The sequence below is a fragment of the Spinacia oleracea genome, chromosome 5 (assembly GCF_020520425.1).
Source record: "Spinacia oleracea cultivar Varoflay chromosome 5, BTI_SOV_V1, whole genome shotgun sequence".
NCBI lineage: Eukaryota > Viridiplantae > Streptophyta > Magnoliopsida > Caryophyllales > Amaranthaceae > Spinacia > Spinacia oleracea.
The window spans coordinates 95801204-95827256 of NC_079491.1; the positions used below are offsets into that span (position 1 = coordinate 95801204).

The 26053-nt window shown below is 38.9% G+C and overlaps 1 protein-coding gene across 2 annotated transcripts; it reads right to left on the reverse strand.

Moving 5' to 3' along the window:
* Positions 1 to 219: 219 nt before the first annotated feature.
* LOC110779021 (uncharacterized) lies at positions 220 to 26053 on the reverse strand. 2 transcript variants are annotated; one of them, XM_056828553.1, is made up of 2 exons: positions 25313 to 26051; positions 220 to 817 (listed from the first exon to the last, which is right to left on the reverse strand). In XM_056828553.1, exons 1-2 carry the CDS (start codon positions 25972 to 25974, stop codon positions 802 to 804), a joined length of 678 nt encoding a protein of 225 aa, XP_056684531.1. In that variant the 5' UTR covers positions 25975 to 26051; the 3' UTR covers positions 220 to 801. The 2 variants fall into 2 exon arrangements, with proteins under 2 accessions (XP_056684531.1, XP_056684530.1); XM_056828552.1 differs by lacking the exon at positions 220 to 817 and adding an exon at positions 9542 to 9737 and having other exon boundaries at positions 25313 to 26053.

A 26053-nucleotide genomic window follows, 5' to 3' on the forward strand; every position in this document is an offset into this window, starting at 1 on the left:
TGCTACTAAAGTTGAACTTTTTATTTGTTTTTTTGTTTTTTACAATATTTTTTGGATGACCAAAATGTCTACCATTAACAGTAATGAGTAATGACTAATTTTCGTCCCGATGATCCAATCACCGATTCCGAAAAGAAAATTATTCAGAAGAATTCTCAGTTTGGACATCTTACAGCTTACTAAACAATTGCTCCATTTTGGGCAATAAAAAGAAAAATATTCAGAAAATTCCATAATAAAAAAGAGCAGCACGTTTTCAAAAAATAAACAGATGTCCAACCTTACATTCCGTACGTATTGTATAATTTGTCTATCGTCATTCTTCGCTGTACGCATGCAAAAAATGATTATACAGTAGAAACAAACTTAGGTCTATTATTATAAGAGGGTGATTTTTGGGTGGTCAGGCAAAAACCGGTGGCACATTCTGTACCCCTTGCACCCACACTGACACGGCCACACTAGATCCGCTAGTGGCTAACCAACTAGCCATTCAATCTCGCTAAAATTGAATAATCAATCATATAACCTCTCCCTTTTTATGGGTGGGAAATTTGGAGGCATATAGCTTTACTTGAAAGGAAATAATTACATTCGCCTGCTACAATTATCAGATTTTGACCTCCATCAAAAATCGATCTTCCAAATAAAAAACACAAGCCCTAGAGTGTGTGACAAAATCAATGTGGATATCAAAAAACCAAAACTTAGACAAAGAGAGTAACCCAGGATTTCTTTCACAAACTTTTGGATGATGTCCAAGTCTACAGCACCTCAGTTTCCAGTTTTCCACTTGTACCTTTAAGAGTTCAGAGACCTGCTTCAAGCAAAAGTTTGCATCTTTATTAGCATAATGTAAAGTGATAATATGTGACAGCTTGTTCCACAAAATCATTTCTGCAGTACCAGGAGGTAGAATGTCAAAAAAGATCATCACAAGTGAGATATAACACCAACTATAGTAACTATGCTTTAAAGTATCCTAAGGCTTAGTAATTGAACCACGGGCGACTTTCAGAAAATGATCCAAGTGTTTCTGATATCTACATTGTCAGTAAGGGAGTTATCGGGACTTGCCAGAAAAAGAAACATCGCAGCAAATAAGAATGCAGTTATTCGATGAACGATGCAACAAATGAAGAACACTAGGCGTTAGCATTTGTGTGTGCATACATATTAATCTCAGATGTGCATGGTTCACATCTAAGGCGCACCAAAAATAAGTGTCACAAGAATCCAACTAGGTCACATACTTGTACCGTTACAAGTTATAATTTCCAAGCCTGAAAAGTGAACTTGAGCAAAGCATAAGGCCCTGTTTAGTTAGGAGTTGTTAGCTGATAGCTGGTTTGACTAGCTGTTAGCATTAGCTGATTTGACTAGCTGGTTGCATTAGCTGTTTGGGTAAAAGTGTTTGGTAAATTAGCTGGTAGTTGTTAGTTGTTTAATATGTAAAATGACCATTAAGGACATTGACATACTTTGTTTCTTATTAATATTAGACAAATAGTTTATTGTGTTAATTTTTTTCTCTTTATATTTTTCTAATAAACATTGACTAAATAAAATATATTTATTTTTTAAAAAATTATTCTTAATTTAAATTTTTTAATAATATATATTTTTCAATTAGAGAGATATTACTAGTGATATTTTAAGCATGATTGCAATATACTTCAATTGCTTAAAAGTACTAATATAAAATTTATTACAACAAAAAACCGAATCTAGTAAATAGGGTGAAATGAAAAAGAAAGTGAGTAATGTTTTTAGGAGAAAAATATGTAGGGTAGCAAGGTTGATAGTGGTTGTAATTATAGGCAATAGTAGGACAAAATGGTCATTTTTATCCACTTTCTCAAACCTCTAATTGCAAAAAGCTCCTATATTGAGCTTTTTCAAAATTAGCTTTTTCACCCCAACACTCTCTTTCAATCCTCTCCTAACCAAACACTCCCAATTAGCTTTTTCTAAAGGTCAAACCTCTAATTCACCCCAAAAAGCTATTTTTCCCTCAAACCTCTCCTAACCAAACACCCCCTAAGTATCAACAACTAAGTATGCAAAACTCCATAATAGGCAATCTCGATCTCTAAGCTTTAACTTTAAGAGGCAGATAATCTCAAGTGGCTCAGATTTTCTCCAATATTCATTATCCATTAGAATTAGAGATTATAATAATAGTTTCTTGTACCTCCAAGACCCTCTAATAGAAGGAAGAAGCAAACTTAACTGTTTGTATCACCCTATCCTTGTAAAACTCCAACACATCACACTATGTTATGGAATTTTATCTGAGGTCAGACCTTAGTTCACAATTTAGCAGGTCATAAGGCCACGTGTTATAGATTAATTAGCTTCTTTTATCTTTTAAAAAAAGCCCCCATCAGCGACCACGCTCACTACACGAGACCTTTGGTCGTACTCCTATTTCTCCCTGTGATCATCCTCTACGTTCACCCTCATTCATCTCTCTTGTCACCGGCAACCCAAGCGAGAGTCACTATCATCATCACTCCCCTGCTTCACCTGTCTCTCTCATGCAACTCCTTTTTCTCACTCTTCTCTCTTGTTTTCTGCCTTGGAAGATCAAACAAGCCTGCTACCGATTCTTATGCACGCCACCACCATCTGCAATTTGACTTAAGCTCCACAGGATATGCGTTGCCCTTGCTCCCCTCTTCCTCAATTTCAGGTCTAAAACCACAACAATTACAATTAAAAGATGTTTCTATGTTTCGTTTTAGCATTTGCTCTTTTGAACATATCTTTGTATTAGTAGTTTTCTGAATTATGAACATTTTACTGGAATAGAACAAGTCCCTCTGCCATTACTATGGCTGCATATTGAAATCTAGGCTTGTAGAGGGAATATTTTCCTATTGGAATTACTCGGTTTTTTTTATATACAAGTTGATTGTGCTGTGGAGTCGTGGAGATGGTGCAGGTGGTCCGAACATAGGTAGAAGTGTGGAAGTGATGATGCTTTGTTGCTGGGGTGCAGCAATGGAGGCAAGGGTGGGAGGGGGAATGGGTCACTTGGCAAAAAGTAAAATAGAATGGCCAGTACTTCAAGTTCCAAGGCATGAAGGATATATCACTTAAAGTTGGTGTTTTCCCAGTTAATTAAAAAGTGAGATTGTTAGAAGAAAACTGAGCGAAGTTGAGACAATTGAAGCCAATTTGAGTGAAATTTATAGGAAAACACTAACTTTATTCAAAGCTGAACAAAGGATGACTAATTAGGATCTTGAGTGGTCATGGACGGCCCCTAAGGTGCTATAGATTCAGTTGCCCTGGGGTGGGGTGTCTATGGAAGCATGGCAGATAGCCATATATGTCAAGTAGCTTTTGCTTAAGGTAAAAGCAAGGGTTCCAAGATTTACATAGTGACTACATACGAACAACAGGTAGGCAGCAACTGTGATAGTGTGTTGTCAAATGGACCTCAATCAACAGAAGGTCATGGTAGCTCGGAGGTGGCTTCAAAAACTAGTCAATTAATTTGGAACACATGATGTGGATAATCAATGAGTCTAATATGCGGTTAAATAGCCAACATGGGTGGAAAAAAAAATTGGAATATGCTCTTTGGTTGCCGATGTCAGCTTGAGAGAAACATTATATTGACGGCAGTTAGTCAAAAGAATCTCCTTGCCAAACTTGTGCACATCCATTATACAAAAGAGTTTGAACATGGAGCTGTATCACCAATTGACCATTGCAACGAACTGATATATCACCAATTTAGGTTGTTAGTAGCTTGAAGAAGAAGTTAGTTTGTTAGAGTAGAATCTCTATAAATAAGGCAAGTTAGAGAGGCAGAAAGGATGTTAAATATTGATAGAGTATTTTGGGTTAGCTTAGTAAGCTTGATTCGGAGAGAATCCACCTCTCGAGAGATTTGGAAGATTAGAGGTTGTAATCAATGCATTTTACCTTGACTAGCATCAATACAATCATATCATTGCACGTTCTTCCTATAATCTCTCTTTTCTGTCCATAGTCATGTACCGTTTGGGTCTGTTATCTATGCAAATCCTTAGCAATCATCTGCCACAAATATGAGCTGTTTGGAAAGAAGTTGACCCCAAATTTGCGATCTTGATTTTGGCAAAAATCACCACTTCAGAACCTCACTATTTTTTGTCAAACAATTGGGACTTAAGGTTAAGAATACGACCACTTAACCCATGCTTGACTCAGCGGAGCTAATAAAAAAAACTGAGGTCATAGAAATAAGATAGGTTCCTTCAAATTATAATTCCTATTATTTATATTTTTACAAAATGCTTAAAGACAAATTAAATGATGTTTATTCAATCATCACCTCCGTCCTCCTCCACCTTCAAACACCACGTTGGCCGCCACCCTCCAACTCCACTCATCTCCACCGCCTCCTCTCTCCGTCCCTCAACCACCATCCACTTCTCTCTCCTCTAACTCCTTCCTCGAGTTGACCTCCCTCAAAGCCCCCAAATAAATCGTTGTTTATGATGACAACGATGACATAATGCGACCCTGTGTCGAACTCATGACCTCCAACTCCGTTATGGGTCCTCTGTATTCTTGTGTAAATGTGTACAAGGGTCTTTCAGAAGGAAACATGATTAATTGCGATTTGTTCTTGTAGAACACGTAGTGAGTCGTTGAAGGTCTCGAGTTCGAGGATTACTGGGTTGTTTTCTCAACCTCCAATTGTGAAATTCTATTGTGGGTTTGGGTTTTGTTGCGGTGATTAAAAGGTGATTAGGGGCTTAGACTCGGTTCAATTGATTGGGAAGGTGTATTATTTCCCCTTAATAAAAAATATGTGTATTCTTTAAGGGAGATTTGTTGGAGGAGTATTTGGTACAGGCTTTTCGTCGATATATTGTGATGCCTGAGAAATTTTTTTTTTTGGCAAATAAGAGATTTATTACCAAAAGGAGGAAATAGGCAAACTGCCTCAGTTACAGCACAAGCAAAACAGCAACACAGCCCCTAATACACTTATCTACTCAAGTTTAACAAAGTAGAACTTAAAGCATCAGAAGATCTACTAGCTATATGGAACTGAATCTGCCTAAACAACCTCTCAGGAGTTTTACACACCTGATTGTACACAACATCATTCCTGTTCAACCAAATGGAGTAGATACATTCAGCAAAAAACATACCCAACAGCTTGTGTCTGCTTCCACTTCTTTTACAGCTCTTAATCAACCATTGCATCTCATTATCAAAGGATTCTGGCCTTCTCTTGAAATGCAGCAGATCCAAAACTTTCTGCCAAACTCTGCAGGATAGGGTGCAAGCAAAGAACAAGTGCTCAATAGATTCAGTACCCATGGAGCAAACAGGACATACTTCAGAATCAACAACCCCCCATTTAAACAACCTGTCCAAAGTAGGAAGCCTTTTCCAGATAGCAATCCACATGATGAAGATACTTTTAGGAGTAGCCAAGTTGTTACATAAGAGTCTTCTCCATGGAACTTTAGGATGGTCTCCACACAGCTTTCTATACATCAGTTTGATTGAGAAACAACCACCCTTCTCAACAGCTGACCATCCACCTACATTAGTGACCAACTCCTGACAACCAATAATCTTTTTAAGTGACCAGGACATAGTAGAAGGGCAATGAACATCAGCAATAGACCTCCCTTTCATATAATACCCATCTACCCATCTGGATCACAACCTGTCTTTCTTGTGAGTGATGGCCCACAAAAGCTTACACACAGCTGCCTTATTCCATATCTCCATATCTTTAATGTTCCAACCACCGGCAGTTTTAGGCAAACACATATGAGACCAAGCAACAAGAGCTTTCTTGGAGCAATCATTACCACCTGTCCATAAGAAAATTCTGCAGTAGCTTTGTACTTCCTTAATGACTTTCTTAGGTAACACAAAGATCTGACACCAGAAGGATTGTAGGCTAAGAAGAATGGTTTTAACTAGCTGCAGCCTGCCAGCATAGGAAAGATATTTAACAGTTCAAGTCTTAGCTCTACTCAATACTTTATCAACTAAAGGTTTACATTGAGCATAGGACAGTTTCTTGGTAGACAAAGGAACACCCAAGTACCTAAATGGAAACTCACCAGAAGGAATATTCAAGGTGAGCATGATTTGATGCTGAATGTCTGAACTTACACCACAAATATAGGCATTACTCTTATCCAGATTGGCTTCCAACCCTGAAGCTTTTGAGAACAACAGGAACTTCTGAAACAACATAGTAGTTGAAATAGGATCTGCTCTGGCAAACATAAGCAAGTCGTCTGCAAACATGAGATGAGTGATATTCAGCTTCTCACATTTTGGATGAAAGTTGAAGTTAGGATCAGCTTTCAACTGGCTAAGACTTCTGGAGAGGTACTCCATACCAATAGCAAAGAGAAAGGGGGACAAGGGATCACCTTGTCTTAACCCTTTTTTAGCAGGAAAGGGAACACAAGGCTGGCAAAAGAATGTTATCTGAGATGATTCTTCCTGGGATAAACCCTGCTTGACAGTCACTAACAATAGAGCCAATCACCTTCTGAAGTCTACTAGTCAAGATTTTAGAAATAATCTTGTAGATAGTAGTACAGCAAGCAATAGGTCTAAATTCCTTAACCTTAGAAGGGTTAGGAACTTTAGGAACTAAGGTCACAGTAGTACAGTTCACTTGCTTCAACATCCTCCTATTATCAAAAAATCCCATAATAGCAGCATACATATCAGTTTTAATTATCCCCCATGTCTTTTTGAAGAAGATTGCATTGAATCCATCAATTCCTGGTGCCTTATTGTCATCAATCCCCTTCAAAGCTAGATCAATCTCCCCTTCAGTTACTGGCTGGCATAAAGAAAGCCTAGCAGAATTACTCAGTGTGGGCCCCTCTCTCATAGTGGGAAGATCAATCAAAGGCAAAGAGCTAGCCCTTGTACCAAGCAACTGCCCATAGAACTTCAAAACCTCACCCTGAATATCAGCTGGTGTCCCTAATTTATTGTTATCATCATCAATTAATTCAGTGATCCTGTTGATCCTGTGCCTCTCCTTGACTGAAGCAAAGAAGAATCTACTATTAGAATCTCCCACTTGTAACCAATGGAGCCTAGATTTCTGTCTCAAAGCCACTTCTTCAATTCTCACCCACTTCTTCAAATCTGCAGAGCAACTGTGCTCCTGACTCAGCAGGAAACTATCAGAATGATTCTGCTGAAGTTGATTCTGAATAGAATCAAGTTGCACCCTTGCTTGATCTATCTTATTTGCAATACCTTGGAACTCCTGTTTATGAATGGACTTCAGTTTCAGTTTCACCAACTTCAGTTTTTTCCACACAAGTAACATACCAGATTCTGGCATAGATTCCTTCCAACAATGCTCCACTGAAGGAAGAAAGCTATCATGATCAACTAAATAATTTAAGAACCTGAAAGGCCTACCACCACCAAGAGATTCTGGAATGCACTTAACCAAGATAGGACAATGGTCAGAAAGGGAGGAATTAAGGTATTCAGAACACACATCACTCTTCATACTCATCCGCTCCCCATTGCCTAAACATCTATCAATTCTGCTAGCAGTTTTAGTGTTATCTCCCCCCTTATGCCAAGAATAAAAGTGACCTTTGCTCTGCAACTCATAGAGCTGATAGGCATCCACAAAATCAGCAAAATCTTTAATTTCTGCTAAAGTCACAACCCCCCCCCCCCCCCCCCATTTACTCTCTCCTGGAAACCCATGATAGCATTAAAGTCAACAGAAATCAACCAAGGAGAACTACCCACTGTAGCATTAATATCACCTAAGTCATGCCACAAAGCTTTCCTGTCATCTATGGTGTGCAACCCATAGACTGCAGTGAAAAAGAAGCAGTGCACACACTGCTGATCAATAACCTCACAGTGGATAAATTGAGTATTACACCTCAAAATTTTTACAGTAACACAGTTAGTCTGCCACCCTAACCAAATTCTCCCTTTAGAACTATGCACATAGTTATTTTCCCAGTTCCAAGAATGCCCAAATTTATTCATGATAGACTGATGTTTGCTAATCTTGACTCTAGTCTCTAAAATTGCAATAATTTTAATATTATAGATACTAATAAGCCTTTTTACCTCAGTGACCTTAGAGGGATCATTTAGCCCTCTAATATTCCATGTACAAAGATTCAACATTCAGAAATTGGTCCAGAATCACCATCCAGCAGCTCCTCTACATCATCCTCCACAACAACCTCATCTGAATCATCTTCATTCAAAGGCCCAAAAGAGTTGCTGTGTGACACAGGCACACCTCTACTTCTTGCTCCTTTAGTAGCCACCTTCCAACCACCATCAGCACCTGATTGATTCACAACCAAGCTCTGGTTCAAAGGAGTAGCAGAAGGAGTAACAATAACTGATGGGGGTACAGTTGTTTTCTTTGGAACCCACATCTTCTTCACCTGGGGTGGCTTACTGGCTTGCTGCACTTGAGTTTTAGCAACACTAGCACAGTTATGGACTGGTAATTGGCATTTATGACAATAAGAGGGTTTCCAGTCATATTGAACCTGTTTTTTAAATTCCTGACCATTCACATCTTCAATCCAGATATGATCAGGCAGAATTGCTGTCACATCCATTTCCACCAAAACTCGAGCAAAAGACACCCTCTGTTGTCTTGTAGTGCAGTCATCAGCACAAATAGGAACTCCCAACAAACTAGCAATCCTACTAAGAGAATCACCACTCCAGCAATTCAGTGGGAGATTAGGCAATCTAACCCATAATGGAATGACCCTTAAAACTTCTTCATAAAAATTGAATTCTGGGGACCAGGGTTTAATGATCATTGGCTTACTGAAAAACGTGTATGGACCTCCACTCATCACAGAATTTCTATCATCTACTGAGTCAAATTGGATAATGAAATACCCATCATCATGAAGAAAAACATTAGGTGTACCAATGTTGACCCAGTTAGCAGAAATGAACCTCTTAATAGCAGCAATGGTTGGAGTATCACCCACTACATACAACACAATAGCAGCTAACCATTTCCTAGTCATATCATCTACCTCATTCTTCTGTAATTGAGCAAGTTTCTTACCCTCTTTAACTACTGGAGCAACAGACTTAAGAGAAACACCTTTACCTGCTAAAGGAGATCTCTGAAATAAGCTACCAGGTGGTAGGAGCCTGAGTGCCATCCATCTCCAATCGCCTTTGAGCCACTGGTGCAGGCTGAGTAGGAGCACAGATAGGCTGGTTTTGCTCTATGTTTTCCCTCAATTAAGAGGCCAAAGCCCTCGATCTGCGTTGCATCTCTAAGTCACCAGTTCCTGATCCTCCCCTGTTTCCAATCTGAGATTGAACAGCATTTTCCCCCAAATTCGAAAATAACGGCTCTATTTGGTTTCCAGCTGAACCAGAGATGCCGAGAACTTGATCGTAAGCCAAAATCGTGTTATGGAGCTCTAGAGGTATCAATCCAGCACTTGGATGAACTAATGAAGAAGAAACAAGCTCACCTTGCTGATCCATGGCGCTCAATCGATTCTGGGATGTTGTTACTTGTTGCTCAAGCAACGGTGTTTTCACCAATGGAACAGTGCTTACACTTGCAATAGCTTTCTCACCAGTCACTGAAGGAGAACCTAGTGAAGGAGTAGAGCTCACAGCTTTCTTCTTCCGCCCCATCAATGGAGTGGGTGCACGATAGTAAACGCCCTAAACGTGCGCCACCAGAGAGAGAGAAGAGATGCCTGAGAAATTAATGAGAGTGAGTTGACTTTTATGCTTTAGAATGGAAAATTAATCATTTCTTCACTCGCTTTGGAATAGTTGGAGGAGAGTTACTGATATGTTGGTCTTGGTATAATTCCCTTCTCATTTCTCTAATTGAGGTAATTTTAATTTGATGAGGTTCCCAAATTTTGGGTCGTGATTTACAACTTAGATTTCATCATTTTTGTTTTGTTTATCTGTTATTGACCATTTGTGATTTGTGTATGAGTAATTAGTGAATCATCATCTTTTGCAAATTACCAGATAATTGGATACTAGTATACTACTACCTCCGTTCCTAAAAGTTCTTTACGCCATGGAATATGTGTTCAAAGTATGAAAATTTTAACCATATATTCTCACTATTATATACATCAAAACGTTATAATGTAAGATCTTGTTAGATTGGTCTCGGTATGTATTTTTATAATATCAACTTTTAATAAGTTTTTCACATACGGAATGGGATATATTAGTGGTTAAATATTGTATTGGAGTTCGTGCAAATAGTAAGCATAAAGAACATTAAGGAACGGAGGTAGTATTATGGACAAATTTCATTAGTGAAGGAGAGGGAGAACCAGAGAGGTGGTACTGTTGTACTGGAACCATGAAAGAGGGGACATTGGAGGACAGAGAAATTAAAATAGGAAAAATCATGAATAATTAATTAGTTTTGTATTTTTATAAAAATAAAACATTATTTTCTTATTTCTTAACTCAGGGACCTAACTTTTATTTAACTACAATGGTTAATTTGACCGGAAAAGAGAAATGAGGTCATAAACGGTGACAAAGAAAAAGTGAGGTCCTCATAAGTGATATTTTGCAAAACTGAGATCCCAATTTTGGGGTTAACTCGTTTGAAAAGGCTATCTCAATGCTCAAGTGCTTGCTGATTGCATATTTTTCTAAAAGATGAAGCACGTCATACAAGATTACAAGCTAGGAAATTGCTCATACAACCAGCAGAGGGAATTTCACCTTCCTAATCATAAGAGTATAACTTTATATTTACTGCAGGAGGTACGCTCAACAATGAACACAAATACACAATCATTGTTTCTTAGTACTATAGACTTATTCAGATGCTCATTAGTCATTAACTAAAATAGTGTTGCAAAATGATAGATTCAATACTAAATAACCATCAGTAAGGGTAAGAATCAATAGTAATAGAACCCCAGCTTAAAAAGTACTTTGTGCTAACATCCATTCACAGTAGTAAACTAAAAATTCTTGATTAAAAATTTTAGGGACAAATTGTTTTTTACCACCTAAAAAAAAAGTCGAAAATTTGTTTTTCACCACATAAAAAAAGAACTTGTATCTTACCACCTAAAAACAGTGTAAAAGTTGTTTTTTACCACCTAAACCAAACTTTTCTTCTGCTTTGTTATCTTCTGTTTTGACAAGATTTTTACAAACCCAAAAAAGAGTCACGGTACGTTAGAATCACAAACACCTTCAATGGGCATTGGAATATGACCATGAACTATCAAGGCCTGAATTAATAAGGGGTAAAAAGAGATGTTTGATGAGAAGGAAGGTCTGGAACAACAGTTGCAGTTGGTTTTGACAAATGCAGATGTGTTAGAAGGATGCTTTAGCCTTAAACACATACCATTTGATCCAAAACACAAAACCCTTAAAAACCCAAACATCAGACTCAGTTCTGGCTCTAGTTTCAGTAAGAAGAATGGTGGCAATTGAAGAACAAGTAGCTGCTTTGGGAGTGAGAATGGCGGTTCAAGAAGGGTTTCAGACAGATATGCAAGAATCTCACGCAAGACTCCATGATGAAATTGATGCAAGTTTGGGTGAAATCAAGGAGAGTTTGACTCACAGAGACAGTTATGCTGAGTCAAGAGATAATAGGAGGCAAGATTTCAGGGATGCAAGCAGACATGAATTCACTAGAGTTCAAGGGTACGTTCCTAATCTTGAGTTTCCTGAATTCGATGGCAATAACCTGAGAATGTGGCTTAAGAAGTGTAGTAAATACTTAGCATTGATGTTTCTACTAAATATAAGGATGAACATGGGGTTAATGTGGTTGAAAACTTTAATAAGTTGTCACAAACTGGAAATCTAGAGACTTGTATTGATGAATTTGAGAACCATAGGTCATTAATGTTGCAGCAAAACCATAAGCTACCTGATAACTATTTTCTGGAGAGCTACATTGGTGGATTGAAGCCTACTGTGAAACCCATGGTGAGAGCATTTCATCCTGCTAACTTGGCTAAGGCAGTGGAGTATGCCAGATTTCAGGAAGAAAGCTTAGAAGCAAGCAGATTTTCTAAACCTTCTTATGCTAACAATTTCAAGCCTTCTTCTTCTGAAAGCTATTCTGGTGGTGGCCGCACCCTCTTTCAGACAAAACAACACCCAAATAACCCCAAACACAAACCCAAATGCTTCCAAACCTTTTCAAAGACCTCAAACAACACTCACTGCTGAAGAAAGGAGAGAAAAACAATTGAAAGGGTTATGTTATTTTTGTGACAAATTTTAATAAAGAAACCACAGATGTCAGTGAGGCAAACTCAACTCTACACTGTTGAAATTCCTGGCTACGATGAAGTAGAATTGGAAGATGGAGCTGATGTAGAGCATGATGGAGATCGATGTTATGAAATAGAAAATATCGAGCATCAGATTTCAATAAGTGTGTTGAGTGGCAGTCACACTTATCAGACAATGAGAGTGACAGGTTATATGCAAAGTAAACCCCTCCATATATTGATTGACTCGGGTAGTACTCATAATTTTTTAGACTTGGAGTTCGCCAAAAAGTTAGGATTGAAACTGGATCCCATTGCTGCACAAGCAGGAACTGTTACCGATGGAAACCATTTAGCTTGTCAGTTTGTTTGCAAATATATTTTGTGTGCAGTATGCAGTCTGTTCAGTTTAAATCTGACATGTTAATCATTCCTCTTGGGAGTTTTGATATGGTTCTAGGCGTGCAGTGGTTGAGTAATTTAGGACCGTTAAGTGGGATTTTAGGAAATTGATTTGATTTTGGTTGTAATAATTTGTTGTTAAAAGGAATACCTCCAAAAGGCACGAGGGCTACTTGTAGCACTAATTCTCAGAAGCTAATGGCCAACGCAATCCAAATATATTTGCTACAAATGGTTTTTGATGAAATTGAGGATTTGAATATGGGAATTCACTGCTATAAGGTAGAAGTGAATACAGTTCCTAAGTAGAAGAACCGATTGAAAAGCACAGTTCTATTTTTGTAGAACCCACTGTTTTACCTCCAGCGGGTTTTTTATATCATAGGATACCTTTAAATTTTGGGTCAAACCCCGTCTACATTAGGCCCTATAGATATCCTTTGAAACAAAGGGACATCATTGAGAAGTTGGCATTATTCAGGATGGCTGCAGTCCTTTTGCATCTCCAGTCGTGTTGGTAGGAAAGAAGGATGGGTCATGGAGGCTATGTGTTGATTATAGGGAGTTGAACAAGAGGACAATGAAAGACAAATTTACAATTCTTGTTGTAGATGAGCTAATTGATGAGTTGTCAGGATCTTATGTGTATAACAAACTGAATTTGAGAGCTGGTTATCACCAGTTGAGAGTGTGTAAAGAAGATGTGTACAAGACAGGTTACAAAACTCATAATGGGCACTATGAGTTCCTGGTTATGCCTTTTGGCTTAACTAACGCCCCTGCCTCAATCCAAGCATGGATGAACCACATTTTCAAATCTCTTTTAAGAAAATGTTTGTTGGGCTTTTTTGGTGACATACTAGTTTTTAGTGCTACTATGCAAGACCATTTAGTTCATTTGGAAGCAGTTTTTCAGTTAATACATCAGAACATTTTGTTTGCTAAGAAAAGCAAGTGTTCTTTTGTCATTGATAAAGTAGAGTTAATTCCTAAAGAGGATACTAACTCTCCGTTTTATTTCTGTAACATAGGAGTAGAAGAGCGAGTTGAAGGATAGGACATCCAAAATTGAGTTTACTCAAGGTAACCCCATGGACACCTCCTTCGTGATATTGATTTTGGATTTGCTATGATCTTGAAATCCAATATCACGAAGGAAAGCAAATGTAGTTGCTGACGCTCTAAGCAGAAAATCAAGGCATACTTTGAACGCAGCGTTTGTTCTCCCAAATGAGTTGTGTAACGAATTTAGAAAGCCAAGTATTGAAGTTGTACCCGAAGGAGAAGTAGAAGCGATGCTTAGTGCCATGAGTATTGAGCTTAGTTTGTTCGACGAGATAAAGGAGAAACAACAAGTAGATGAATGGTTGTCAAAAATAAGAGAAATAAAAGAAAAGGGTGAAGCTCAAGGATTTGAAATTGATGGAAATGGAACCATAAAATATAAAGGAAGATGGTGCATTCCGAAAGATCCTTTGCTTAAGCGAAGAATATTACAAGAAGCTCACAATACTCCATACTCAATTCATGCGGGTGGGGGTAAGTTGTATAAGGATTTGAAACAACAATTCTGGTGGCCGGGAATGAAGAAAGAAGTTGCCACTTTCGTCTCAAAATGCATGACATGTCAGAAAGTAAAAGCTGAGCACAGAAGACCAGGTGATTTATTGCAACCCTTAGAAGTACATAGGTGGAAATGAGACTCTATCTCCATGGACTTTGTGATGGGATTACCATCAACTAAGTCAGGAAAGAATGCTATATGGGTTGTTGTGGATAGACTCACAAAGACGGCTCGTTTAATTGCAATGAAGGATACGTGGAATATGAGACAACTTGCAGATGCATATATGAAAGAAGTCGTGCGATTGCACGGAGTTCCTAAGGATATTGTCTCTGACGGAGATTCTCGATTTCTTTCTCACTTTTGGAGGAAGCTGGAAACAAGCTCATGGAACTCTATTGAAGTCTAGTACTGCCTTTCACCCAGCAACTGATGGTCAAACAGAAAGGACTATAAACCTTGGAAGACACGTTGAGAGCGTGTGTCATGGAGTTCCAAGAATCTTGGGAGGAGCATTTGTCGAAAATAGAGTTCTCGTACAATAACAGTTACCACTCGAGCATTGGCATGGCTCCGCACGAGGCCTTATATGGAAGAAAATGCAGAAGTCCATTGTGTTGGAATGATATTGCTGAAACACTCATTTTGGGGCCAGAATACATTGATCAGACTATAGAGCATGTAAGAATGATCCAAGAAAAGATGAAAGAAGCTCAAGATCTCCATAAAGCTTATGCTGATCTTGGACGAAGACCCTCGGAGTTTGAAGTTGGCGAAAATGTGTTTCTTAAAGTATCTCCCACGAAAGGCGTCATGAGGTTTGGGAAGAAGGGCAAGTTAAGCCCAAGATTATTGGGCATTATGAAGTGTTGGAAAGGATAGGAGAGGTCGCTTATAGATTAGCACTACCTATGGAGCTGGAAAAAGTGCATAACGTGTTCCATGTATCTCAATTGAAGAAATACAATCATGACCCCTCTCACATAATCCAACTGGAGAACATAGAGCTTGATGAAAACTTGACATATGAAGAAAGACCCGTTAAAATACTAGATAAAAAGAATAAAGTGTTGAGAAACAAGGTGATTCCTTTGGTTAAAGTTCTTTGGCAAAGTCAAGAAGTTGAAGAGGGCACTTGGGAAACCGAAGAAGATATGCACAAGAAGTATCCATACTTATTTGAAAAAGGTATGCAATAAAATTTTGAGGGCAAAATTCTTTTTATGGAGGGTGAGATGTAATAACTAGAATCTTAGTATCATATAACAAAATAGTTTAGCATTTTATGTTTTCTAGTAAAGGTCGAGGATTCACTTTCGAATTGAAGTATTAGTTTTAATATTTTATTGATTATTGGTCTGATATGTTAACTTTCTTTTAAGGGGGATATAATGTGATGCCTGGAATATTTATTTGTTTTTATTACGACTAAGAAAGTATAGATTATTTTATAACGCTTTTAAGTATAATTTAATAGCTCAATTAATTGGAATCAATATTTAAATTTATAAATGGAATCATGGAAAATGTTTCTAATTTAAATATTTAGAATCCTAGATATCTTGTGGGAAATACCCTAGAGAATATTAGTTTCTATAATAATAATAATAATAATAATAATAAAAATAAAATGAATATAAATAAATAGAAGAAGAAAAAAAAAGAGAAAAGAAGAAAGAAGAATCAAGAAACAGTGAGATATTTTCATCACTTTCCACCGACATTCACTCTTATTACCCCCTTCATTTCTCTAACTCTTCATTTTTCCCCTCAAAGGCAAACACTCAAACTCACTCTCACTTTCACGTCATTCTCCCTCCCACCGTTCTTCGCCGTTGCCGCCCACCTCACCCACCGTCGTTGCCACGCCACCGCTGTAGGTAGCCATCATCTCCTTTCCTCTCTTCTTTCTCTTCATCAAAAAAAATAGAAAAAAAAAATAGAACCGCTGCTGCTAGCAGCTCTGCCGCGCCGCTGCAGACGGCAGCTCGGCCGTCGCTGCTTCCGGCGGTGTCAGGTCGCCGGTGGTGGCGGCGGCAGCCCCTCCCCCTTTCTTAATAGGATTATGATTGTAAATTTCCTTCAACATTAAACCCTAACTATTCAATTGAAATTATATTTTCTGATTTTTCCTAGCTTTGAAGTATACAATCTCTACCTTTAATAAGTTGAATTGGAATTCAAATTTAAGAATATGAGCAATTATTGATTTAACTTATGATAGGATTTTATTTAAGTACTTAAATTTCATTATACTTACTTTGAATTATGGATATCATGAAATTAGTAAGTTGTTCTATTGAAATATAATCAATTGTTATTATTTGAATATATTTTTTAATAAAGCTTTTAAAAATATTTTCGGAATATTTTAGAATGGTTTTAGGATATGTATTTTCCAAGATTAACTAATATGGCTATTTTAATACTTTAAGCATATAATATTTTAATACTTCAGTTGATAATGTGATGCCTGGAATATTTATTTTGTTTTTGTTTGTTATTGTCCTCCCATTGGGATTGAACCTGCGACGACCCATTGAATTATGGTGAGCAGACGATGCAGGTAATGATGATTGATTTTGGGTGCACGTTGGAGTGAGGGCGTCATAAGTTCACTTAAGTTTTTGCTACTAAGTAAAGTTGAAGTCCTAGTTATAGATTACTTTTGTGGGAAACTTAAATAACTGTTTAAAAGTGAATTATACTCCTGGTTATGTAATATAAATAGTATTTAGCTTTGCATCTACTAAATAGGTAGGTGTAGCAGTAACACCCTGATAATAATTTGGGGAAAACTTAATATTTTGGTTTGGTGTAATTGGAACAGGTTAAAGAAGGTTTGACGTAATTTCCTAAATGATATTTTAGGTTGTCCATATTTAGGGGAAGTGCTGCCGAAATTTTTAATAATTAGTAAGTTAATAATTGTATTAGTGTCTTTAAAATAGGCTTAAATGTAGGGTGTTACAATCTTGGTGGTCGTTGATAGATTAAGTAACGCAACTCATTTTATGGCCCTCTCTCACCCTTACACAGCAGCTAAAGTGGCTCAATGCTACTTGGATCAGGTCTTTAAATTGCATGGGTGGCCTAGATCTATTGTGTCTGACACATACTCAGTGTTTTTGAGTCAGTTTTGGCAAGCCCTTCTCTCCATTCAAGGCACCGAGCTCCTGCTTTCATCAGCTTACCATCCTATCCTCAAACTGATGGCCAAACAGAGATTGTGAACAAATGTCTAGAAAACTTTATGAGATGCATGTGTTGTTAGATTCCTAAGGAGTGGGGTTTATGGCTTCCTCTTGCCGAGTGGTGGTACAACACCAACTTTCACACTTCTGCCCAAAAAAACCATACAAGGTGGTCTACAACCAGCCTCCCTCCTCCTCTACATTTACCATACTTACCTGGTGAATCTAAGGCGGCTAGCAGTTGACAAATGCAGAGAAGGGAGGAGATGATAAAGACTGCAAAATAACATCTCATAAGAGCACAAGAAATATTGAAGCAAGGCCATATGAGCCATAATGAAGCCCAATCAAGTGTACTAAAATGTTAAGTAAAAGGTCATGTGAAGACCATGTACTGCTAGCCGTTTTTACTACTTTTGTCAATCATTTCTGTTGCATCATGTGACCGATTCTAAGGATCACATGGTGTGCTTCTCTAGGTTGATTTGCTTAGCATGCTAGCTGTCCTCTTCTTACTGGTTTGTGTAAACTCCTAGGGCTGTATATAAAGCCTTGCTTTCCTCACATTAGGGCAAGCCGAAATGAATGAAACACTTGATTGGAGCAGCTACATTTCTCTTCTGTTTTAAAGCTTTATGCAGCAATGTTTTCATGGTATCACAGCAACCAGGTTCAGGTTTGTAATGTCCCAATACTTTCCAAAAATTTGTATGATTCAATCAGTGTTAGTAGAATCCATGATTAGAGTAGTTTGATTGTTAAAGTTTCAAACTTTATTACTCATATATATACTGGTGCAGTGCTGTGTAAGTTGAGTTCATGCCCAGGTCTAGATCCAACAATAGAAATATGACAACCATAGAAACAACTAGCCCTTTATACTTGCACCCTTCTGATGGTAGTACTTCAGTAGTGGTAGAAAAACTTCAGGGAGCCTCTAACTACAGATCCTGGAAGAGATCTTTTGAAATCAGTTTAGCTGCTAAGAGAAAGCTAGGTTTTTTGACTGGTTTAGTTAAGAGAGACCCCTCTGATGCAGTAAAACAAGAACATTGGGACACATGTAATAGCATGGTGATCTCATGGATCATTGGTAATGTAACTGAAAGCATAAAAAAGTCTTTGATGTTTAGCACAAATGCTGCACAAATATGGAAACAACTTGACCAAAGGTACTCAGTGACAAATGCTTCAAGGAAGTATAAACTGAATAAACAGATCTATGAGATGAAGCAACAAGGGAAACCAATTACAGACTATTATACAGATCTGAGAGGACTGTGGGAGGAACTTGAGTCTCTTCAAACATACCCACCAATCACTTCTATGACCACTGAAGTAAATGCATTCATAAATGCCCTCCATCAACAACAAGAGGAGCAGAGGCTGTTTCAGTTTCTGAATGGTGTAGATGATGCATATGGAGGTTTGAGAAGCAACCTCCTGATGATGAGTCCCTTGCCATCTGTAGACTCTGCTTGCAGTGCATTGCAACAAGAAGAGCCTCAAAGAGAGATTCTTAAACCTGTGAAAGAGGAGTCAGAACCACTGGCTATGTACAGCAAAGGCACTGATGAGAACTGTTCAGCTTGTGGGAGAACAGGACACACTAGGGAGAAGTGTGGGACTGTTGTAGGCTTTCCTAGTTGGCACCCAAAGGGTCAGAAAGAAAAAGATCAGAAAGGGAAAAATAGAGATTATGGCAACAGTGCAAGGGGTGGTAGATGGTCAAGGGGTAGAAATGGAAGAGGAGGTGGTAGAACAGCTACACATGCACAAGGCAGTGCTAGCAGTTCAAACTCAAATGTACAACCAGCTATGTTCACTGCTGAACAACTTGAGCAACTCATGAAACTCCTTCCAACTCCATCCAAGGCAAGTCAATCAGACTTAGAAGATGACTTTGACATGAGCTATGCTGGAATGGTGAGCTGTCACCATGCTGACTGTGTGAGAACAGATTGGATAATTGATTCAGGAGCTTCAGATCATATGACTGGAAGTTTTGAAATCTTACAGGAACCTGAAAAGAGTAAGAATGAGCCAAAAATCAATCTCCCAACTGGTCACACATCAATCATCTCACATTGTGGAAAAGTCAAACTTCAAAATGGCCTAAGTCTCTCTTCTGTGTTGTATGTGCCTGAATTCACACACAACCTTCTCTCAGTACAGAAGCTGGCCACAGATAGTCAGTGCAAAGTGAACTTCCACTCCAATTTTTGTGTTATACAAGACATCAACAGCAAAGCTATTAAAGGAGTGGGCAAAATTCACTGATGTATGTCTCACATGTCCTATGGCAAATTCACCAAATTGCCATACAATCTGAACAAATCCAGGGCAAAGGATCTGTTTGAGCTAGTTCACATTGACATTTGGGGTGCATACAAGGTGAAGACAAGAAGAAATCACAGGTACTTCCTCACTGTGGTGGATGATCACTCAAGGGTAACATGGGTACACCTTCTCAAACAAAAATCTGATGCATTTGAGGCCATTCACACCTTTGTGAACATGTGCCAAACTCAGTTCAATAAGAAAGTGAAAGTAATCAGGTCTGATAATGCTCTGGAGTTTGATGATAATCAGCTTTGCAGGCCATTCTTTGACAAACAAGGCATCATACACCAAACATCATGTGTGAACATACCACAACAAAATGGCAGAGCTGAAAGAAAACACAGAAATCTACTTGAAATGGCTAGAGCATTAAGATTTCAAGGGGGATTACCTCTGCATTTCTGGGGAGACTGTGTACTTGCTGCAGTATACATCACAAACAGACTTCCAAGTTCAGTGTTGGACAACAAAACTCCATATGAGGTACTTCATAAAACTCTTCCTGCTTAAGATAATTTAAAGTCTATTGGCTGTCTTGCCATGGCAAGTAACCCAAGTAGAGTGTCTGATAAATTTCAAGAAAGAGGTGTACCATGTGTGATGTTGGGATATCCTATAACCCAAAAGGGGTATAAACTTCTAAATTTAACAAACAATGTAGTGTTTGTGTAGAGATGTGAGATTCTTTGAACACATTTTCCCATATAAGATCTTTAAACCACAAATAGCCAGAAACTCACAAAACACCCTTACTTGCAATGATTGGGTAGAATACACTGACCATACAACTCCAAATGATCACATAGATCATAATGAGGTGTCTCAACCTCAAACCCAAACACAAACCCAACCACAGACACCACCCTCATCACCTATTCCTACCAGAAAATCCACCAAAACCACCAAACCTCCAAGCTGGCACAGTGATTATCATGTAGCCAACTATGCCTGCCTTGTCCAACCCTCAAAAATCCAAAAACTGATTCAAACCAAAGCCACTTATGACTTCTTTTGCTTTCTGGCCAAAGTAATCAAAAACACAGTCCCTACCAACTATAGAGATGTTGTAAAACACAAAAGATGGGTGGATGCAATGAATGAAGAATTAGAAGCCCTTGAGAACAATAACACTTGGGAAATCACTGACTTGCCTCCAGGAAAAACAGCCATTGGTTGCAAGTGGCTGTATAGAACAAAGTTCCATAGAGATGGAAGGGTGGAAAGAGACAAGTGTAGACTAGTTGTTCAAGGGAATAGACAGAAATATGGTGTAGATTATGAGGAAACTTTTGCCCCAGTAGCCAAAATGGCCACTGTGAGATCATTGCTTGCTGTAGCTTCTTTAGAAGACTGGTTTGTTCATCAAATGGATGTTAAAAATGCATTCTTGCATGGTGATTTACAGGAAACTGTTTACATGAAGTTCCCACCTGGCTACTGTGAAAAAGGGGGAAGGATATCCATTCAAGGAGAAGGGGAGCAATCTCAACAATTGAAAAACACCTCAAACAAAGTCTGCAAACTTGTGAAATCTCTCTATGGTCTTAAACAGGCTCCAAAACAATGGTTTGCCAAACTCAGCCAGGCACTAAAGAGCTATAACTTCTCACAATCTAAGTCAGACTACTCCTTGTTCACTAAACGCAGTGGAAACTCCTTCACTGTGATCCTTGTATATGTGGATGATCTTGTGTTAGCTGGAAACAAAATGCAAGCAATCAATGATGCTAAAGCTTTTCTTTCCTCACAGTTTCATATGAAGGATATGGGTGAGCTAAGATACTTCCTTGGCATTGAAGTTGACAGATCAGTGGAAGGCATATTTCTATCCCAAAAGAAATATGTTATTGATCTCTTAGAAGAATACAAGATGAAAAACTGCAAACCACTGAAACTTCCTATGGACAGTCACACTAAGCTCACTGCTGACATAGGTGATGCCATTGAGAATCCAGAAGAGTACCAAAAATTGGTGGGAAAACTCATATATCTCACCTTAACTAGGCCTGACATAGCATACACTGTCCATGTCCTAAGCAAGTTCATGCATAAACCAACAACTGTTCACATGCAAGCTGCAAAGAGAATTCTCAGGTACCTTGCAAATAGCACAAATCAAGGGATTCTATTGGGAAGTAAGTCAGCTGCCACCCTGACAGCTTACTGTGACAGTGACTTGGCTGGTTGTCCATCTACAAAAAGGTCCACATCTGGATTCTGCATCCTTCTAGGCAACTCACCTATCTCATGGAAGTCAAAGAGGCAAAATGTGGTAGCAAGAAGCAGTGCTGAAGCTGAGTATAGGTCTATGGCCTTAACTGTGTGAAGTTATGTGGCTCAAACCTATGTTACTCCGACACTCCCTCCGACGGCTGGTGTCGCTGTCGACACGACCCGACCCGCGACACGACACTCGACACGTGTCCGGCGAGGTGTCGACACCGATGTCGGAAAAGTGTCCGGAATATAGTGTCGGGATCGGAAGGAGAAAAAAAAAGTAGAAAAAAGTTCAAAATTTATCATTCAAGATTAAGATATACGTCGTAGGTGTTAAAATTTGTCTTACCCATAACCAAGGACACTAGATCTTGAAGAATTCGAAACCCTAGATCTAGCAATTGACGGTTGGGGAAGGTGAGATAAGAAAAATATTGTTGGGGCTTTTATTGTAGAAGTTAAAACGATTTGAATGCCCTCTTCAATTTTGTTTTTCGTTGAAATTAACTCTTTGAGAATCAGCCATGGTTTCCAAGTTCTGGCGTTCCTTCCTTCAATCCCGTCATTTTGTTGTTTCTGCAATTGTACCTGAGTGGGAAGTGGGAAGGTGGACAGCTGGGTTTTGACTTTACAGTTTCTAACTTTTTTTTTTTTTACCCTTTTTTTTAATAAAGTAAAGGTATGGTGTGGGAAGTAGACAAACCCACGTGCCTACTGCCTACCTTTCCCACTCAACTATTTATTTTAGGTTTTTGTTTGTTTTTCATTTATTGTAAAGTGGTGAAACCCCTGTGGCTGGGAGTATGTTTCCCATTCTTTTTTTTTACGGAGTACTTTTTTTTTTTTCTGTATTTCATTTATTGTTAGTTTACTTTAATAAATTTTGCATTTGGATATTTAAGTAATTTTTATTAATATTTTAATATTATTTTTTTTAATTTAACAATTATTTTGTATTTTTTTAAAAAGTGTCGTATTTTTTTCCGACACTTTGTATGAGAGCCGTGTCTAAAAAACAAGTCAAGACACCCCTTTGACCGTGTCAGAGTGTCTGCAAATATTTGAATCGGAGTGTCGGATACTCCGACACCCGTGTCGGACACGACACCGACACCCGTGTCTGAGTAACATAGGCTCAAACAGCTGCTAAGAGATCTGGGAATCAAACAACTAGACACAACCTTAATCAAGTGTGATAATCAGGGAGCTATTGCTATTGCAGCTAATCCAGTTCATCATGAAAAAACCAAACATGTTGACATTGACTGCCATTTCATAAGAGAACAAGCTTCTGCAGGGCTGATTAAACCTGTCTATATCCCATCTTCTCAGCAACCAGCAGACATCTTCACCAAGCTTCTGACCACTCAGCAACACAACCACCTTCTATCCAAGCTGGGAGTTCGAACTTCTCACTCTCAGCTTGAGGGGGAGTATTGAAGCAAGGCCATATGAGCCATAATGAAGCCCAATCAAGTGTACTAAAATGTTAAGTAAAAGGTCATGCGAAGACCATGTACTGCTAGCCGTTTTTACTACTTTTGTCAATCATTTCTGTTGCATCATGTGACCGATTCTAAGGATCACATGGTGTGCTTCTCTAGGTTGATTTGCTTTACTGGTTTGTGTAAACTCCTAGGGCTGTATATAAAGCCTTGCTTTCCTCACATTAGGGCAAGCCGAAATGAATGAAACACTTGATTGGAGCAGCTACATTTCTCTTCTGTTTTAAAGCTTTATGCAGCAATGTTTTCAAGAAAGAATGAAGCATTTTGCGGATAAGAAAAAATCTGAGAGGTAATTTTTGAGCTGGGTAGTTGGGTTTGGTTGAAGCTTCAACCAGGCAGATATCTGTTAGAAGTACAAGTAATGAGAAGCTTTCACCAAGGTTTTATGGGCCTTTTCAAGTGGTTGATAAAGTAGGAAAGGTTACATACTTGATTCAGTTAACATTCCAGTTTGGTTGCAAGGAAGATCTGGATAAAATGAAGTAAAAAACTTACTGTTATACTTCAGATAAGGGTAGTGAAGCATCAGAATGCAGCACAAGTCCAATATCTGGTGCAGTGGGAAGGATTGGATTTTCAGAGACAGATGCAACTTGGGAGGGAGCTAAACATTCTGAGCAAAAAGTATCCTGAATTCGATGTAAACGAGTTCTAAAGTTTGCATCTTTTTACAGTCTTCATTTTCTTAAATGTATTTTTTCCTTTCAAGGGGGAAGGAATCTAACAGATTGTTATAATCTGTTATAACTACAGCACAAAATAGGGAGAAGTTAGTTGATCATCTGAGCATATAAATAACTCTTTCCCTCTTGTAAATCAGTCTCATGTAGGGATGTCAGTGGGGCGGGTTTCGCGGGAGACCCGCCCCGCATCCGCCCCAAGTAGGCGGGGATGGAGGTAGGTTTGGTGGGTGATGGGGCGGGGATGGGTATAAAAATCGTACCCGCCATGGGTGATGGGGCGGGTGTGGATTTTGTGTTGAATCCGCCCCATCCCCGCCCGCCCCGCCTCGTCCCCTCTCGCCCCGCCCCATCCCCACTTGCCCCGCTTCATACCCGCCATGGGTGATGGGGTGAGTTTGGATTTATTTTCATCTTTAGGTGATAATATAAATTTATGTGAGATTTTTATGTTTTTTGTTTGGATTTTTTTGTTATGATGAGTATTTTTTTCGATTATATAGGTTACTTTAGTCATAGAGTATTTTTTTTCAATAGTTAACTTTGATTACTCCGTATATATGGCAAATGTTTGCTAAATAAGAAAAATTAGGCGGGTATTAGCGCGGGTATGAAGCGGGGATAAGACGGGGATGGATACCCAGTTGGGTGGTGGGGCGGGAATGGATTTTAGCTTACACCCGTTGGGGCGGGGATGGGGATGAATTTTGTACCCGCCATGGGTGATGGGGAGGGGATGGGGATGAAAATTTTAGGTGGGGATGGGGATGGAGGGACCTACATCCCATCCGCCCCGCCCCATTGACATCCCTAGTCTCATGTGAAATAATAATAGAATCTCCTTTCTTCTCTCTCTAATATCTCTCTTCAGTCTTCATCCTCTCTGTTCTATTTCTCAGAAACTGATCACCATTTTTGATCATTGTCACAGCTCAATTCTTTGAGCTGTAACAGATAATCACTAGCATTTTGAAGAACTTACACATTCATTTTCAAAGTCATCGCTCATTGCTCAACTCAATCAATAATCAAAAGCATATAAAACAATAATCACAAGCATATAGATAAAAAATCATAAGAAATTCAATAAATAATGTATACAATCAACAAAACAAGATGGCCCAACATAAAATATTACCTGGGCGAACTGGCATTTCGGCTCTGGTGAAGAACCCGACACCCGGTCGTATCGCCACCTTCAATCAACTCCCTCAAACCCAAATTCTCCACCTTCTGCTCAATATCCTCTACCTCCTCCTCCTTTTTCTCGCTCTTCATCTTCCCCATCAACCTCTCGAAGTAATTTCCATAAATGTACTCAGGAGTATATCCATTCTCCTCATCAAACAACATAATATGTCCATGCCACTCCCAAACCCGATAATCCGATTCATTTTCCTCATGAAATCCGACACAAACATGATGTTCACCAATCGCAACCGCCTGCCCTGAATTGGGTTTCAAAGTTTCCGTCTTCCCACTAAGAATGACCTTAATCAGCTCCTTCTCAAGCTTGGATTCTTCCTTGGAGAGGTGGGTTTTGAAGTCTCCGCCTCCGTCGGAAAAGTCTTCACCATCTTCATCGGAGAAGGAGAAGTCGGAGAGACGCCCTCCGTTGGTGGCGGCGTTGAGGAGAAGGTCTTCAAAAGATTGAGAGAGGAGAAGATGGTTGTTGTCGTGTTGGAGAGAAGGTAGTGGTGGTTGTTGTTGCCGGAGTTGAAGGCGGCCCATAAGAGATTGGAGGAGGAGATTGTCGAAGTTAGGGGTGGTGGTGGTGTAGTTGTTGTTGGAGGAGCTCATCTTTGGTTTTGCGTTGGGGTTTTTGGGTTTGCCGCGAGGAATGGGTTTTGGGGTTTTGGGGTTTTAGGATGAGAGAGAG

Excerpts from the sequence above, each read along its gene's own strand:
- LOC110779021 (XM_056828552.1), bottom strand. The coding sequence starts at position 25,974 with ATGAGCTCCTCCAACAACAACTACACCACCACCACCCCTAACTTCGAC. Across the intron at positions 9,738-25,312 it reads CGAAATGCCAGTTCGCCCAG|GCATCTCTTCTCTCTCTCTG; the intron begins GTAATATTTTAT and ends TTAATTTCTCAG.